General features: G+C 40.7%; 1 protein-coding gene across 2 annotated transcripts in view; it reads left to right on the top strand.

The window, feature by feature from the left end:
* prkcz (protein kinase C, zeta) overlaps positions 1–17,300 on the top strand; it is a 303,127-nt gene that overhangs the window by 32,608 nt on the left and 253,219 nt on the right. For both annotated transcript variants that reach the window (XM_052039280.1, XM_052039279.1), the window contains exons 2-3: positions 4,120–4,241; positions 12,798–12,887. In XM_052039280.1, coding sequence (XP_051895240.1) covers positions 4,120–4,241; positions 12,798–12,887 — 212 coding nt within the window. The remainder of the gene's footprint in view (positions 1–4,119; positions 4,242–12,797; positions 12,888–17,300) is intronic.

Here is a 17,300-nt window from a genome sequence, read left to right as displayed (position 1 = left end):
ATGTACTTGTACCCCTAGGGGTCTTTGTTCTATGACACTCCCAAGGCCCCTATCATTTACTATGCAAGTCCTGCCCTGGATTACCTTCCCAAAATGCATCTCTTCACACTCGTCTGAGTTAAATTCCATCTGCCATTCCTTTTGCCTACTTTTCCGGTTGATCTAGATCCTGTTGTAACTTTGGCAACCTTTTTCACTGTCCACCACACTACCAATTTTGGTGTCATCTGCAAACTTAGTAATCATGTCACCTACCTTCTCAACCAAATCCATTAATGGGGACCCAGCATTGAACCCTGTTGCATTCCAGTCGTTACAAGCCTCCAATCTGGAAAAACAACCCTCCACTACCATCCTCTGACACCTTCCACTAAGCCAATTTTGTATCCAATTGGTTATCTCCTCTTGGATCTCACCTTCTGAACCAGTCTACCATGCAGGACCTTGTCAAAAGCTTTGCTAAAGTCCATGTAGACAACATCTACAGCCCTAGCCCCATCACTCCTCTTGGTCATCTCTTCAAAATGTTTGAGAGACATGATTTCTCATGCACTAAGCCATGCTGATGATCCCTCTTCAGTCTTTGTCTTTCCAAAAGTTGGTTAATCCTGTCTCTCAGAATTCCTTCCAGTAACTGCCCACCATTGATGTCAGGCTCACTGGCCTGTAGTTTCCTGGCTGTCCTTGCAGCTCTTTTTAAATACAGAACATTAGCCACCTCCAGTTTTCTGGAACCCCTGGTGAAGGAAGATGTAAAAATCTCTACTAGGGCCCCAGTAATTTCTTCTCTTCTCACAATGTCCTCAGATGATAAACCCCCAAGGATTTATCCACTTTCATGCACCTCAAGACTGCCAACACTTCCTTTTTCATAATATCAATATGTTTAGGGACATCATTCTCTTCCTTGAATTCTCTAACTTCCATGAGCTTCTCCACGGCAAATTCAGATGAGCTTTGAGTACATTCTTCAATTTTTACCTCTATCTGGTCAGAGTTCTGAATATCTGTTTTGTGAGTTTGGTGTTGGGCATGCTCGTGATATGGCCGATTGTGTGTGACTAGGGCCTTAACATTGGGGATGTTAGCATGGTTCGCTTGTCCATCCAGTGAATTTGGAGGGTTTTGCAGTGGTAGCTTTGGCATTATTTTGTCAGTGCCTTACAATACCTGATAGAGGTATGTTGCAAAACAGGTTCGTGGTCTTGAAGGACAGATGAGGGTGCGAAGGCAAAGCCCCACGTAGATGGCTACTAAAATCAAGTAGAGCAGGATGATCCTCTGTAACAGAAAGGCAATGCTAAATGTACAAATACATTTCAGTCTCTAAACACAGTCCTAGAGTGAAATGATTTATTTACAAAGATAAACGCAGGGAAAAGGTAACGGGGGCAACACGCACGCACACCGGTGATAGCGAGCATGGGAAAATCACAACAAGGGTAAAACACATGCACACACAATGAACTGGGTACAAACAATCAAAGAAAAGCAATATGATACCCCCCACCCCTTGACTCAGTGCAGGCACGGCTCTATGCTACCGGGAATACTAACTTAGAATGCTCCTAACCCTGTTGAAGTGCACACCTTATGATTCATTGCAATCTAATGTATTACCTTTGGTCCTCACAATGTGGTCACCTTGACATTGGAAAAGCCAAATACAGATTGGATAACTGCTGTAAAGAACAACTCCACCTGGTTTACAATCCATCTGCCTGTCTCTTTAATTCTCCATTCCACTGCCACTCTGACCTATCTTGTCTGTGGCCTCTTGCACAGTTCCAGTGTAAGCTTAATTTTCCATTTGCACTTATTGCAGCCTTGTGAACTTTGGTCTGATTGAGCCTGTGTTTGGGGCAGACTCTGAACTTGACAGCGTTGGTTCTTTCAATGTTTAGGTGAAGAAAATTAAGGTTCATCCAAGGCTTGGATGTCAAAAAAGCACTCCACCTGCACAAAAGGGTTAGGAGAGCTTCAGTAACAATGAACATAGAACAGTACAGCATAGTACAGGGCCTTCGGCCCATGATGTTGTGCCGAACTCTATGAACACCTCCTGCACAGCCCATGTCCCTCCATTTTCCTTATTTCCATGTGCCAATCTAAGAGCCTTTTAAAGTTCCCTATTGTATCAGCCTCTTCAACCATCTCCGACAGTGCGTTCTAGGCACCCACCACTCTCTGTGTAAAGAACCTACCTCTGCCATCTCCTCTGATCATTCCTCCTCTGACCTTAAACTGATGTCCTCTGGTATTGGCTATTGCTACCATAGGGAAAATGTGCTGGCTGTCCACTTTATCTGTGCCTCTCTTATACACCTCTATCAAGTCACCTCTCATCCTGCGTCATTCCAAAGAGAAAAGCCCTAGCTCGCTCAACCTTTCCTCATAAGACATGTTCTCTAATCCTGGCAGTATCCTGGTAAACCTTCTATGCATCCTCTATAAAGCTTCCACATCCTTCCTATAATGAGGTGATCAGAACTGAACACAATACTCTAAAGGTGTTCTAACCAGAGTTTTATAGAGCTGCAACATTACCTCACAGCTCTTGAAGTCAATCCTCCAACTAATGAAGGCCAACACACCATACGCCTTCGTAACCACCCTATCAACTTGCGTGGCAACTTGGAAGGATCTATGGACTTGGACCCCAAGGTCCCTCTGTTTCTGCACACTGCTCAGAATCCTGCCATTAACCTTGTGCCCGCCTTCATATTCATTCTTCCAAAGTGTATCACTTCACACTTTTCCGGATTGAACTTCATCTGCTACTTCTCCACCCAACTCTGCATCCTGTCTATATCCTGTTGTTACCTACGGCAACCTTCTGCACAATCTACAACCCCTCCAACCTCAGTGTATTCCACAAACTTATTGACCCATCCCTCCACTTCCTCCATCCAAGTCATTTATAAAAATCACAGAGTAGGGGGTCCCAAAACGTAGTTACTGAAGATAATTGCATAATGCTTGCTATGCATCTTGAATTTGTCTTACCCACCTCCACTCCCTTGCTGCACAATTTCTTTGCCAGAACATAAGTGAGGCATTGAATGCTTGTTTGCCAGAAAGTAGTAGCAGTGTGATCCCCATAAAATAGGTAAATTGCACATTTCCACCTGCTGTTTACAAGAAAAGCGACCTGTTCTAGATGCCACTCTGCCTTCTCAGTTGAATCTTGGAACATGAAATAAAAGCTTCCCACTTCAGTATCATTCAGATTTGTTCAAATGTAAGTTACTAAAACATGAATGGACATGACAACTGAGCCATCATGTCTTTGGGACTTTGTTGTTCACCATTTCCCCTAGATCTTTCTGTTGTTCCATGAGCCTATTTGGAGTTTGAAGATGGAATCATTGAATCTTTTCTTGGGTGCTGTGACTGCTTCTGGTTTCTTCCCTCTAATGTAACCAGTGAATTGCTCTGTAATTAAATTCTGTAGAAGGTGGAACTCCTCTTACAGCTTGGCTATATGACTGTTCTTTGTATGTAAGTCAGCACAATGAACGTTGGCATGTTAATTAATTTGGTATGACCTAGGTTATTGCTATGTTCTTGTGTGGTATCTAATGGACTTGTATTCTTTATGGAGGTTACTGGACACAAATAATAACAAAACCCTTCCTAAAGAATCTTTAAAACGTGCAAAGTTGTCAACCTCAAAGATAATGCAGCATTTAAAGGATTTCCTCCCAAACCCATCAAAATTCTGGTGCTCTGCTGGAACCAGTAATTTAGGAAATTACAAATGTAGGATATTTACCCAAAGGTACAGATATTATTTCCTCTATGTTCATAATTGTAAATTGTACACCTAGAAGATTCAAAGAAAACCATGGTTGAGCATGCATTAATAAGAATGAAATAAAGCCATTAACCCCTTTTGTTTATTTGTTGGTTCTGTGGTTTGTGCCTTTTAATAATTTCTGAAAAGATTCAATACTCCTGAGAAATTAACACAATATTTCTTGCATGTTTTGGTACAATGCACGAGGTAAATCTTATGTCAAAATAATAGAATGTTGTAACAAGGAAAGGAATATAATGTATTAAAGGTAAAATGAAGCAAGTCATCTCTAGATTCCCCTGCCTTTCTGTTCTCAACAGGGATATACTCATCACAGACCTTGATGCAGCAATCACTTATGATGGAATGTGCTCTGAAGTGAGGGATATGTGCAATTTACAACAGAATCAGCCAATTACACTGAAATGGATTGACAATGAAGGTAAGAAAAATCAAGTACATTTTAAAGTTGCCTATTGTGCTTAATGTGGCATAAACCTCTCGGGAGTAAATGAGAGAAATAAGGGAGTTACAAGTGATGACACAGAGAGAAGAGATTTGAAGAAAGGCAATAGAATGTTCGCTGGATTGATACCTGAAACAAAAGCATTAACCTTTTGCGGACAGTATGTAGGAATAGGTATACAATGTTTGGGGTTTGAAAGAAATGCAAGATTCTGAGAGACCTGGTGGAGAGGGTGTGTGTGGTGGGGTGGGGACGACACAAAAAGTGGATTTGAGGTCAAAGGTGGCAGCCATGTGAAATGTTGAAGCAGGCTTGAGGTTTTTTTTACTAAATTCTTTTCACATTCTAACATTTCACATCCTACCCAATCTATGCCTCTTATAAACTTATAAATCTCCATCAGGTCTCCCCTCTGCTTCTGACACTCTAGAGAAAGCAATCCAAGTCTGTACAACTTCTCCTAGCTAATACACTCTAATCCAGGCAATGTCCTGGTGAAAGTGATGAAAAAGGTTAGGTTATTTGCCTACCCATTTAATAGTAGATTCTATGCAGTAAAGACAATTTTCAAAAGATTTTAATGGGTTTGACAAGTCTGCTTGCAGTTATTCATATATGTATGTCTCTGTGGTGAGTTAAATAAAAAATGTTTAAGAACATAGAATAGTACAGCACAGGACTAGGCCCTTTGGCCCACATGATGCCAAATTAAACTAATCCCATTTGCCTGCATGTGATCCACATCCCTCCATTCCCTGTATGTTCAAGTGCCTATCTAAATGCCTCTTAACCATGCTTTTTTTTGTTTGGCACAACGTCATAGGTCGAAGAAACTGTTCCTGTGCTCTACTGTTCTATGTTTGACATCACTATCATATCTGCTTTCACCAATTCCCCCCGGTAGTCCATTCCAGACACCTACCATTCTCTGTGTAAAAAAAAAAACTTGCAGCACACATCTCCTTTTAAACTTTGGCACCTCTCACCTTAAAGCTACATTTCCAGCCTGGGGAAAAGACTGACTACCTACCCTATCTATGCCTCTTATAAACTTATAAATTTCCATCAGGTCTCCCCTCTGCTTCTGACACTCTAGAGAAAGCAATACAAGTCTGTACAACTTCTTCTCCTAGCTAATACACTCTAATCCAGGCAATGTCCTGGTGAACCTCTTCCACACCCTCTCCAAAGCTTCCACATTCTTCCTGTAATGCAGTGGCCACAACTGCAGACACTACTCCAAAAGTGGCCTAACCTAAGCTTTATACAGTTGCAACATGACATGCAGCTATTATATAAAACTGGGGTTAGGCCATATTTGGAGTAGTGTGTGTCAACTTTTATACTCAATGCCCTGACTGATGAAGGAAAGCATTCTGTATGTTGCCACTTTCACGGAGCTATGGACTTGCACCCCAAGATACCTCTGTACATCAATGGTCTTAAAGGTCCTGTCATTTACTGTATACTTTTCCCTTGCATTTGAGCTTCCAAATTGCAACACCTCACACTTGTCTGGATTAAACTGTATCTGCCATTTTTCTGCCCATATACCTCCAACTGATGTATATCCTGATGTATCCTTTGCCAAACTTCATTATCCACAACTCCACCAATTTTGTGTGTCACCTGCAAACTTGCTTATAAGGCCATCTACATTTTCATCCAAATGATTCTATTACACACAAAAGGTCCAGCGCTGATCCCTGCAGAACACCAACTGTCACAGACCTCTGGACAGAGAAACCCCACCACCACCACTACCCTCAGCCTTCTATGGCCAAGGCAATTTTGGATACAGTCTACAAGTCAATATGGATCCTATGTGTCTTAATCTTTTAGGTCAGTCTGCCACAAGGGGTCTTGTCAAATGCCTTACAAAAGTCCACATAAATAACATCCCCAGCCCTACCCTCATTAATCATCTTTGTCATTTCCTCAGAAATCTCAATCAAGTTTGTAGGACGTGACCTCACTGGCACAAAGCCACAAGGACTATCCCTAATATGACTGAACTTTTCGAAATGCAAGTAAATCCTATCCCTAAGAATCCTCTCAGTGCTTCCCTACCACTGATGTAAGGCTTACTGGCCTATAGTTTGCTGGATTATTTAGTACCTCACCCACGTCCTCTGGCTCCAGGCATAAATTCCCTCCTTTGTCTTTGAGTGGTCCTCCCCTTTACCTAGCAACACTGTTGTTTTTAATGTATGCATAAAGTGCCTTGGGATTTTCCTTAATCCTTTGGCCCTCCTGGTTCCCTGTTTGAGTTCTTTCTGCTTCCTTTATATTCCTTAAGGGCCCTGTCCGATTTCAGCTTCCTTAACCTTCATAAGATGATAAAATATAGGAGCAGAATTAGGCCATTCAGCCCATTGAGTCTTCTCTGCCATTCAATCATGGCTGTTTTTTTTCAACCCCCATTGTCCTGCCTTCTCCATGTAACCCTTAACCCTTTCATACCAATCAAGCACCTATCAATCTCTGCCTTAAGTACACCCAATGACTTGGCCTCCACAGCCCTCTGTGGAAATGAATTTCACAGATTCAGCACCCTCTGGCTGAAGAAATTCCTCCTCCTGTCAGTTTTACAGGATGTCCCTTTATTTTGAGGCTGTGTCCTTGGATTCTAGACTCTTCTACTAATGGAAACATCCTATCCACATCCACTCTATCCAGGCCTTTCAGTATCTGGTAGGTTTTGATGAGATCTTCCCCCCTCACCCCCAATCCTTCTGAACTCCATCGAGTACAGGCCCAGAGACATAAAACACTCCTTGTATGTTCAGCCTTTCATTCCTGGGATCATTATTGTGAACCTTCTCTGGACCCTCTCCAGGGCCAGCACATCCTTCCTTGGATACGGGGCCCAAAATTGCTCTCAATTTTCCAAATGCAGTCTGACCAATGCCTTCATAAAACCTCGGAAGTATATCCTTGCTTTTATATTCTCGTCCTCTCAAAATGAATGCCATTACTACTGACTCAACCTGCAAATTAATTTTTCAAGGAATCCTGAACTAGGACTCCCAAGTCCCTTTGCACCTCTGATTTCTGAATTTTCTCCCCATTTAGAAAATAATCTACACCTTTATTCTTTTAAGTGCATACTTTATATTTATACATATGTAATGTTTTGAAATAGTGCTCTATCACTTGAGATTTCAAGAGGAATCCAGTAACTTTGAGACTTGTTTCATACAGTGACCACGTGATTTGTCAGATCCACCAGTTTATTCAAAACAATTGTGTGTTATGCTGCATGCATTTGAGCAGTTGCTAAATGGATGAACTAATTTCAATCTTCAAAGTTCCTCGATGAAGCAAAGATTAAATGCGTACTTGTGTCTATTTGCCTGAAAGTTAAGTTTTGTGACTGTCGGCTTCACCTGAGTTTCTAAATACATTTTACATTGTATGGTGTAATATTCTTACATTTCATGAAACCTCTCTTGCTCTCTTTCAAAGCACCCCATGTGAATGAATGGTCCTCTCTTACACCTGCTCTTGCAAATACAACTTTCTCATGCATGGCCCCCTGAATACGCACAATTGCTCACCCGCCCCACTGCCAACCCCTCCCCAAGATTTTTTTTCTTGCATCTGCTTGCATCTACCTTTTGCATCCCTTCGTTGACCTAAAGCATGAATTCTCTCCACTGATACTGTCTGACCAGTTAATGTTTTCAGCATTTTCCATTTGTATTTGGTCTCTGATTATGTGGTTTGGCACTGGTTTTTAGTTTGGTAATGATTCTGTGAAAGACACTTGGGTGATATTTTGCAATATGGAATATAAATGGACGTTTTTGTGCTCAGAACAAAGTGAAATTGTTTGATTTCTCTTTTTGTGGGGAAAATGTCAGTAGGTCTACTGTAATGCATGTGTCCATAACATGAATATGACACGATTGATGAATTTGTATTTGTATACAAATTGTATACTACTTGTATTATGCAGGCAGAATTTGTTATAATACAATGGAGGCAAGGTTATAATGCAAAATTGACAAGCAGAGAAAAAGCTGTTTTTGGGGGGTGAATAACTGTTTCAATGTAATCTTTCCACAGTAATCAGATGCTGTTGTCTCTCAAAAATACAGGCTCAGGAGGCCAGTGGAAATTGGCAAGCATTCGCTTCTATTGTTATTTGTGCAAGGATACTTTACTAAACAATGTAACATAGAGCCTTTAATATCTTTAGCAGTAACAAAATAAACTTGCAGCTATTTAAGAACACCTTTATTTTTAAAAATCCTGCAGGAAAATTTAATTTATTGCAAGTCTCAAGCTCACTAGCCCCGAACTCCCATTTTACCATTGACACAATTGTTTTACATAGAACACTACAGCATAGTACAGGCTCTTCGGCCCATAATGTTGTGCCGACATTTTATCCTGCTCTAAGATCTACCTAACCCTTTCTCCCCCCACATAGCTTCCCGTTGTCTATCATTCATGTGGCTATCTGAGTCTCTTAAATGTCTCTAATGTATCTGTCTGCACCTCCTCTGCCAGCAGTGTGTTCCACGCACCCACCACTCTCTGTCTTTAAAAAAAAAACTTACCCCAGGCATCCCCCTTATACCTTATCACCTTAAAATTATGTCCCTTCCTGTTAGCCATTGTAGCCCTGGGAAAAAGTCTTTGACTGTCCACTTGATCTGTCTCTATCATCTTGTACACCTCGATCAAGTCACCTGTCATCCTCCTCCTCTCCAAAGAGAAAAGCCCGAGCTCACTCAACCTATCCTCATAAGACATGCTCTCCAATCCAAGCAACATCCTGGTAAATTACCTCTGCACCTTCTCTAAAGCTTCCACATCCTTCCTATAATGAGGCGACCAGAACTGAACGTAATACTCCAAGGGTGGTCTAACCAGAGTTCCATAGAGCTGCAACATCACTTCGCGGCTCTTGACCTCAATACCCCAACTAATGAAGGCCAACACACCATACGTCTTCTTGACAACCCTATCGGCCTGCGCAACAACCTTGATCATAACACAATTTTCTGTAACGTGAGCGAATTGAAATGTTTAGATGGGAGCATTTGAAATATGTACGTAGATGTGACTTTAATTTCTTACAGATAATCTGTTGTAAACAACCTTGAAAATTGTAGAATAAAACTCTGATAATATGTACACTTGGGACTTTGGTGCCGGACTGGCAGATTTTCCAGACTATTAAACATTATTCCCCACACTTTTAATTCATGTTTTTTACGTTGCACTGTATTATGCACTTCCCAGTAAGCCTGGTAAGTTTAGACAGAAAGCATGAAAAGGGATCCTGATCAGTTTAAATAGAGTGCAGGAACTCGGGCCCCAGTGAATCGGAAGGAAGTGTGGCATTTGGTAAACCAGATGCCAAACCATCAGTATTTCCGATTATTTGGTTGTGGATTATTAAAGTTTTACTGTAATAGGATTTTTTAGATGTTTTCTTTTAACAAGAAAATCCATCCTTCATCTTTTTCTGTTTTATTCTTTAAAAAAAGTCATTCAAATTGCTTTCCTTGCCATTGAAAGTAAATTATGTTTGCATTTTTAGAAATTTGTAACAAAGAGTAGTGGAAAAGAACAGAGCTGACAATAGGCAATATCTGGTACTTGGGTCAACCTGCTGCCAGTCTTTCCAAAAATCTTATTTTGCAGGCACATCTGTAGCTTTGCAAACCTTAGCCTTTTAACTCAAAAGGTTGGCTCTGAGAATCATGAATATATAACAGCAGAAACCATTAGACGGGTACAACAGACAAGCCTATTGTATATTTAATTCTAATTACTTATAATGACATAGGAAGCAGCCATTTGATCCATGCTGGCTTCCAACAGAGCTATCAGTTCTATTTGTCCCCCTCTCCTTATTTCCCTTTTAATTCTGGAATATTCTGTTGCATGTTCATCAACTCCCCTATGATTTTGTGACCTGTTAAGAGACAAATTTTAATTTAGCCAATTAATGATTTGGAATGTTGGAGAAAGGCTAGCTGTTGAACCTGGTACCCTGCAGCTGTGAGATAGCATCACCAACTCCTGAGCCACTGTGCTATCCTCATAACAATCTTGTAAACTGAGTACTTTTTTGTTTTAAATGATAACTTCACAGGTTACTTGGAAATGCAATGTTCATTTTTTTTCTGTAAATGTAACAAAATGTGTATTTTAAAGATCTTTTTGGATCCTTTTGTTCAATTTCATTTGTACTCTACCTAGAGTCATAGAGACATAAGAATTATACAGCATGGAAATGGGCCCTTCAGCCCAACTCATCCATACTGACCAAGTTGCCTACCTGAGCTAGTCCCATTTGACTGCATTTGGCCCATTTCCCTCTAAATATTTGCTATCCATGTATCTGACCAAATGTCTTTCTAAATGTTGTAATTGGACCTGCCTCTATCACTTCCTCTGGCAGCTTGTTCCACATACCCACCACTCTCTATGTGGAAAAAGTTGCCCCTTGAGACCCCTTTAAATCTTTCCCCTCTTGCCTTAGATTTAGGCCCTCGAGTTTTAGTCTCACCTGCCCTGGGAAAAAGATTGTGACCATTCACCTTGTCTATGTCCCTCATAATTTTATACACTTCTGAGGTCATCCCTCAGACTCCTGTGCTCCAAGGGAAAAAAGCTCCAGCCTATCCAGTCTTTCCTTACAACTCAAGCCCTCCAGTCCTGGTAACATCCTTGTGATTCTTTTCTGCACCTTTTCTAGATTAATGACCTCCTTCCTATAGCTAGGTGGCCAGAATTGCAGACAATCTCAAAACAACGCCAGCTGTTTTACAAATATGAAATTTGGGCTTCTTGGCTGAAGGTTTTTAAAAAAAAAATACACCCAAAGTATAAATCTGGAAATATTGTTGGGCAATGAAATAAATGCAAGATGCAACCTGTACATGTGCATTTGCATCTATCTGCACTCTACGAATGCATGTGGTATGAAATTCATAAGGGAGTTTATAAGCAGGGCAGTTATCATCTTCATTAAGAATTAATGTACTCCTTTGGTATTTGATATAAAATGCATTAAATATTTTAACTATAGCTGTAAAGAATAATGATCAAGTAATGGAAAAAAAAAACAAATTTGTGTTGAAAGCTTAATTACTACATTTTCCTGTAATACTGTTGTGTGTGAACTGTGAACGTACGAAGGTTATGAAAGATAACTTTACTGAAATAATTTTGACTGTTGAAAGTTAATTCTTTTGTGCCATCATTGAATTTCCCTGGTAAGAACAAGCTTATATTTTAGAAAAATCCTACAAACTCTAAATTATAGTGTGTTGCACACTTGACATCTCTTATTTGGAAATTAAAATTTAATAGCAGGATCACTGTAAAAGTGGTTAGCAGATGCTTTTGAACTTTACTGATTTTGTTTTAACAGATATGTCAATCTCAACTTGCTAAAAGGTGAGGCCAAACATGGTGTAATGCAATCACATGGGCAGGTCTGAATAGCTTTCAGCAATGAAACTACTAAAAAAAACCCTTGAATCCTTTTGGCCAGATCCTTGGGCTTTTCTGAGAAACCTGTCAAGGACATTGGGGAAACATTCCAAAATATTCAAAGACTATTTTAAAAAAAAACTAATCAAACAAAATATTTTACAATTAAGATGCTTAGCATTCATTAACCCAACTAATTTAAAGAAATTGTGAATTAATTAACATTTGCTCTTCTCTCTTGCAACAGTACTTTTTCATTTAAAATGAATGGGCTTATTGTTCCTGGTTCATTAGGGATGTACCCTAGCATGAAACCTGGGGAACTGAAACAGGTTTGCACTCTGCTCCAATGTCCAGCAACAGACTTGGGGAGGAAAACCCAAGTAGAGTTGCTTGGAGATTTGGGATTTTGCATTTGTGCAGGCATCCTTCTCTTCCTAACATTTGAGTAATTACCAGCTGTTCAGCACTGAATTGTTGGCATTCCAAGCAAATTTCAATCTGTTAATTTTTTTTTAAAGTTTTTGAGAGACGTACTGTTGACTTATTGCATTCTGCTTTTATTTGGAGCTGCTTACTCTTCCACATTTGGGACAGGTAGAGTCTGATGGGTTTGTGGGTGGGTATATTCTGAAGTAGTATGCTCCTTCCACTGTTAACACAAGGCTTCTTTGTGCCCTTGATATGTGGACTTGATGTCCTCAATGTCATTGTGAATGCTCCTTTGCCACTTTGAATACTCTTGGACCAGGAATTCCCAAGTGCTGGTGGGGATTTTTTTTTTGAGCAATACAAAATGAAATAAATTTGTGTTTTTTTTTGCTTATTTGCCCTATCATAGCCTTTGTAAAAAAAAACCTGTTATGTCACTTGAACTGCAGAAGAAAAAGTACAAAATTCAAACCATGACGTTTTGAGAAGTGCATCAAATGGAGAACACTTAAAATTTTGGACATGATTTGGGTCTCTTGGATTGTTGGTGGTTTTAAAAATGATCTCCAGCAAGCCAATGTCCTAGCTTTCTTAGCAAGCAATAGTCCCAATAATATGCTTCTGTTTTCATATTTATAGGGGACCCATGCACAGTTTCTTCCCACATGGAGCTGGAGGAAGCATTTCGTCTATATAACCAGAATGGTGAATCGGGCCTCATTATCCATGGTCAGTAGTAATTAATTCAAATATTTGATTAAAGACTTTTGGGGAAAAACTAAAATATATACTGATTGATAGAAACTGGCTGCTCTTGTTCCAGAGTTTTCAATATGGATACTTCAATTTATTACCATGTATGATCCATCACATGAATGAACTGAGAGTCTTAAATGTTTCAGGCAATAAATTGAAATGACAAAAGCTGTGTAAAAGAAACTGGTAGTTAAAAAGAACATAAGTTGCATTTGGTGGTTTGGAAAATCAAAATACAGGTGGATATTAAATTATTAACTTTATTCAGCTGGGTCATTCAGCAAAGATAGCCCTAGTTGTAACTCCAGTGTGACTGCATCTGGGATTATTTGGTGAACAGTCAAGTCATGTAACTGTAGCCTGATGAGGGTTCCTGGAGTCATTTCAATTTAAGGTTTTCTTGTCAGCCTTGGAGGGCCACATTTGCTCCATCAAAGAACTAGCAAAAATCATTTTTATTAAAGACTTTTGGCCTCTACTGCTTGGAATCAGTTTTCCTTATCGATCCTGGAATTTGCTGACAGTTAAGTAATTTGGGACTTGAAATCAAAATGCTTAATTACATTGTTATGCCATAAGCTAGTTGACATTATGACCAGTAACCTCAGATTTGTTTGACTAGTTTAGGGTAAAAGGAAGGGGTTAGGATGGACTGAATGGCAGTGTACCAATGAAAGAAAAACCTTTATTATTATTATTATTATTATTATTATTATTATTTCACTGCTTCATCCTCCAAGAATCAGAATCTGGTTTCTTATTACTGACGTATATTGAAATTTGTTGTTTTGTGGGAGTGGTACAGTGCAATACATAAAGAGATAAAAATAACCGCAAATTACAAAAATAGTGCAAAAGAAGAATATTGAGGTAGTGTTCATGGACCATTCAGAAATCTAATGGTGGAGGGGAAGAAGCTGTTCCTGAAATGTTGAGTGTGGGTCTTCAGGCTCCTGTACCACCTCCCCAATGGCAGTAACGTGAAGAGGGTATGTCCTGGGTGCTGAGGGTCGTTAATGATGGATGCCACCTTCTTGAGGCACTGTCTCTTGAAGATGTCCTCAATGGGGGGTGTGTCGTGCCCATGATGGAGATGGCTGAATCTACAACCCTCTGAGCCTCTTTCACACATTGGAGCCTCCGTACCAGGCAGTGACGCAACCAGTTAGAATGCTCTTCACTGGACATCTGTAGAAATTTGCAAGAGTCTTTGGTGATGTACCGAATCTCCTCAAACTGCCAATGAAGTAGAGCCTCTGGAGTGCCTTCTGTGTGATTGCATCAATATGTTGGGCCCAGGATAGATCCTCTGAGATGTTGGTGCCCAGGATCTTGAAGCTGCTCACCCTTCCCACTGCTGACCCCTCAATGAAGACTGGTGTGTGTTCTCCTGACTGCCCCTTCCTGAAGTCCACAATCAATTCATAGAGTGCGAGGTTGTTGTTGTGACAACACTCAACCAGCCAGTCTATCTCACTCCTGTATACCTCTTCTTCGCCATCCGAGATTCTGCCAACAACAGTGGTGTCATCAGTGAATTTATAGGTGGCGTTTGAGCTGTGCCTAGCCACATAGTCTTGAGTGTAGAGAGAGAGAGCAGTGGGTTAAGTATGCATCCTTAAGGTGCACCTGTGTTAATCATCTATGAGGAGGGGATGATACTACCAATCTGCACTGACTGGTCTCCCAATAAGGAAGTAGAGGATTGGTTGCAGAGGGAGGTACAGAGGCCCAAGTTTTAAAGCTTGTTGATTAGTACTGAGGGGATGATGGTGTTGAACACCGAGCTGTAATCGATAAACAGCAGCCTGACATACGTTTTGCTGTTGTCTAGGTGCTCCAAAACCAAGTGGTGAGCCAGTGAGATTGTGTCTGCTGTAGATGTGTTGTGGCGGTAGGCAAATTGCAGTGGGTCCAGGTCCTAGCTAAGGCAAGAGTTAATTCTAGCCATGACCAACCTCTCAAATCACTTCATCACAGTGGATGTGAGTGCTACCAGATGATAGTTGTTGAAGCAGCTTGCGCTGCTCTTCTTGGGCACCAGTGAGAGGTTGAAGATGACCATGAACACTCCAGCCAGTTGGTCAGAATAATAGTTGGTTCAAAATTATTTGTACTGTCAGTCCATACCTAACCCTTTCACTACTCCATGGATTATCACCTTGTCGTGGTGGAGAAGCTTGTGTGGTCCTGAGATCCCGAGAGCGATGCCGTCTGGAGCTATGCTCCTGGTAGGGTCACCCATGGTGGTAAGGTCGGTGGTAAGGTCGATGGTGAGGTCCCTGACAAAGAACAATCCAACCAAGACCTCAACGGTAGAACAGGTGGACGAAGTTACTTGAACTCAACGGCTGTGAAGGCGGATGAAGGCTGCAACAAATCCATCAGCTCCAATCGTCATGGTTTCCATGCCGTTGGAATCAGTTGGTTGATTTGTGAAGTATCATGTGCTTTTTGTAGTGCAACATCAAGTACACGTTAAACAAATACACGCACAGGCGTCTTCGCTCTGTGGGCTTATAAATAGATCAACGGAATGAAGACCATCATCCTCGACCTCGAGGGATAGCCACGACCGAACCCTTTCATCTTTACCAAAAACTAGTTAACTGATTCTATTAAGTTACTGGTCCCAAATAATTCATGATTATAGAGTTGCAGAATATATTAGTGATTATCTTTAGAAGTTCTGTAGACTGTGGAACAGTCCCAATAGGTTAGAAGGTAACAAATACCTTTGTAAACTTTTAAGATTTCATGAATATAAGGACAATTGATTTATCAATTAAATAAGCTGCTTTTTATGAAATCTTCTTGATGAGTGATAAGTCCTGCCTGTGTAGGTGTGAGAATTGTAAAATTTTTTAAGTAGATTGAGCAGAAAATCATTAAGCAAAGATGAGGTAAAAGAAAAACATGGATCGAGAAGAAGAATGTGAGAGGTGAGAAAGACTTATATAAAAAAAAAGTAAAGTTTGAAGAAGGAAGAGAAAATGAATGAAGAAAACCATGAGCACAGGAAGCAGAAGAAATAGTGAAGGGTGGGTGAGGAGGGTGGGGGGAATGTCCAAGGGCTCCAGGAACAATTCAAAGCAGATACAGTAAAATTCCACTAATCCAGTGCCCTTGGTAGATTCATGAATTCTGTACTGTTGGATGTTATTCCTATTATTACTCCAAAACATTTTTAATTTGCTTTTAATTGTTGCACAGTGATTGGTATTGGTTTATTATTGTCACTTGTACCGAGGTACAGTGAAAAACTTGTCTTGCATATTGATTGTACAGGTCAATTCATTACACAGCGCAGTTAAATTGAGTTAGTACAGAGTGCATTGAGGTAGTACAGGTAAAAACAATAACAGGACAGAGTAAAGTGTCACAGTTACAGAGAAAGTGCAGTGCAGGTAGACAGTAAGGTGCAAGGTCACAAGGTAGATCGTGAGGTCAGGGTCCATCTCATTGTATAAGGGAACCATTCAATAGTCTTATCACAATGGGATAGAAGCTGTCCTTAAGCCTGGTGGTATGTGCCCTCAGGCTCCTTATCTTCTACCTGATGGAAGAGGAGAGAAGGGAGAGTGACCCAGGTAGGTGGGGTCTTTGATTATGCTGGCTGCTTTGCCAAGGCAGCGAGAGGTAAAGACAGAGTCCAAGGAGGGGAGGCTGGTTTCTGTAATGTGCTGGGCTGCGTCCACAACTCTCTACTGTTTCTTGCGGTCCTGAGCAGACCAGTTGCCGTGATGCATCCAGATAGGATGCTTTCTATGGTGCATCGATAAAAATTGGTGAGTGTCAAAGGGGACGTACCAAATTTCTTTAGCCTCCTGAGGAAGTAGAGGCGCTGGTGAGCTTGAAGCTCTCAACCCTCTCAACCTCAGCACTGTTGATGTAGACAGGTGCATGTACACCGCCCCCTTTCCTGAAGTCAATGACCAGCTCTTTTGTTGACATTGAGGGAAAGGTTGCTGTCATGACACCATGCCACTAAGCTCTCTATCTCCTTCCTGTACCCTGACTCATCGTTGTTTGAGATACGGCCTACTACGGTGGTTTCATCTGCAAACTTGTACATGGAGTTAGAGCAGAGTTTTTCCAGTTAACCCAGTAAGTTTAAAGGGAGCAGGGGAAACGGGGCCCAAGCTGGTTTGAAGAAAGTATTGGAAACAGGACCAGATGAATTTCAAGGGAGTGTGGGACTGAGGCCCCTGGTGTGTTAAAAGGAGTGCAGGAACAAGGGTCTGGTGAGTCAGATGCTGATATGTTGGTTTCTGAATAATTGGATAGTGGATTATCAGACTTTCAGTGCTGTTTTTTTACAAGGATAATATTTAAAAGGAGATGGATTACAGTAGCTTGTTTTTGTACAGTTTGTACCAACCTACT

Source organism: Pristis pectinata, chromosome 26 (assembly GCF_009764475.1).
Source record: "Pristis pectinata isolate sPriPec2 chromosome 26, sPriPec2.1.pri, whole genome shotgun sequence".
Lineage (NCBI taxonomy): Eukaryota > Metazoa > Chordata > Chondrichthyes > Rhinopristiformes > Pristidae > Pristis > Pristis pectinata.
Note: the sequence above shows the minus strand (reverse complement) of the source record. Positions and strands in the feature narration are given on the sequence as shown.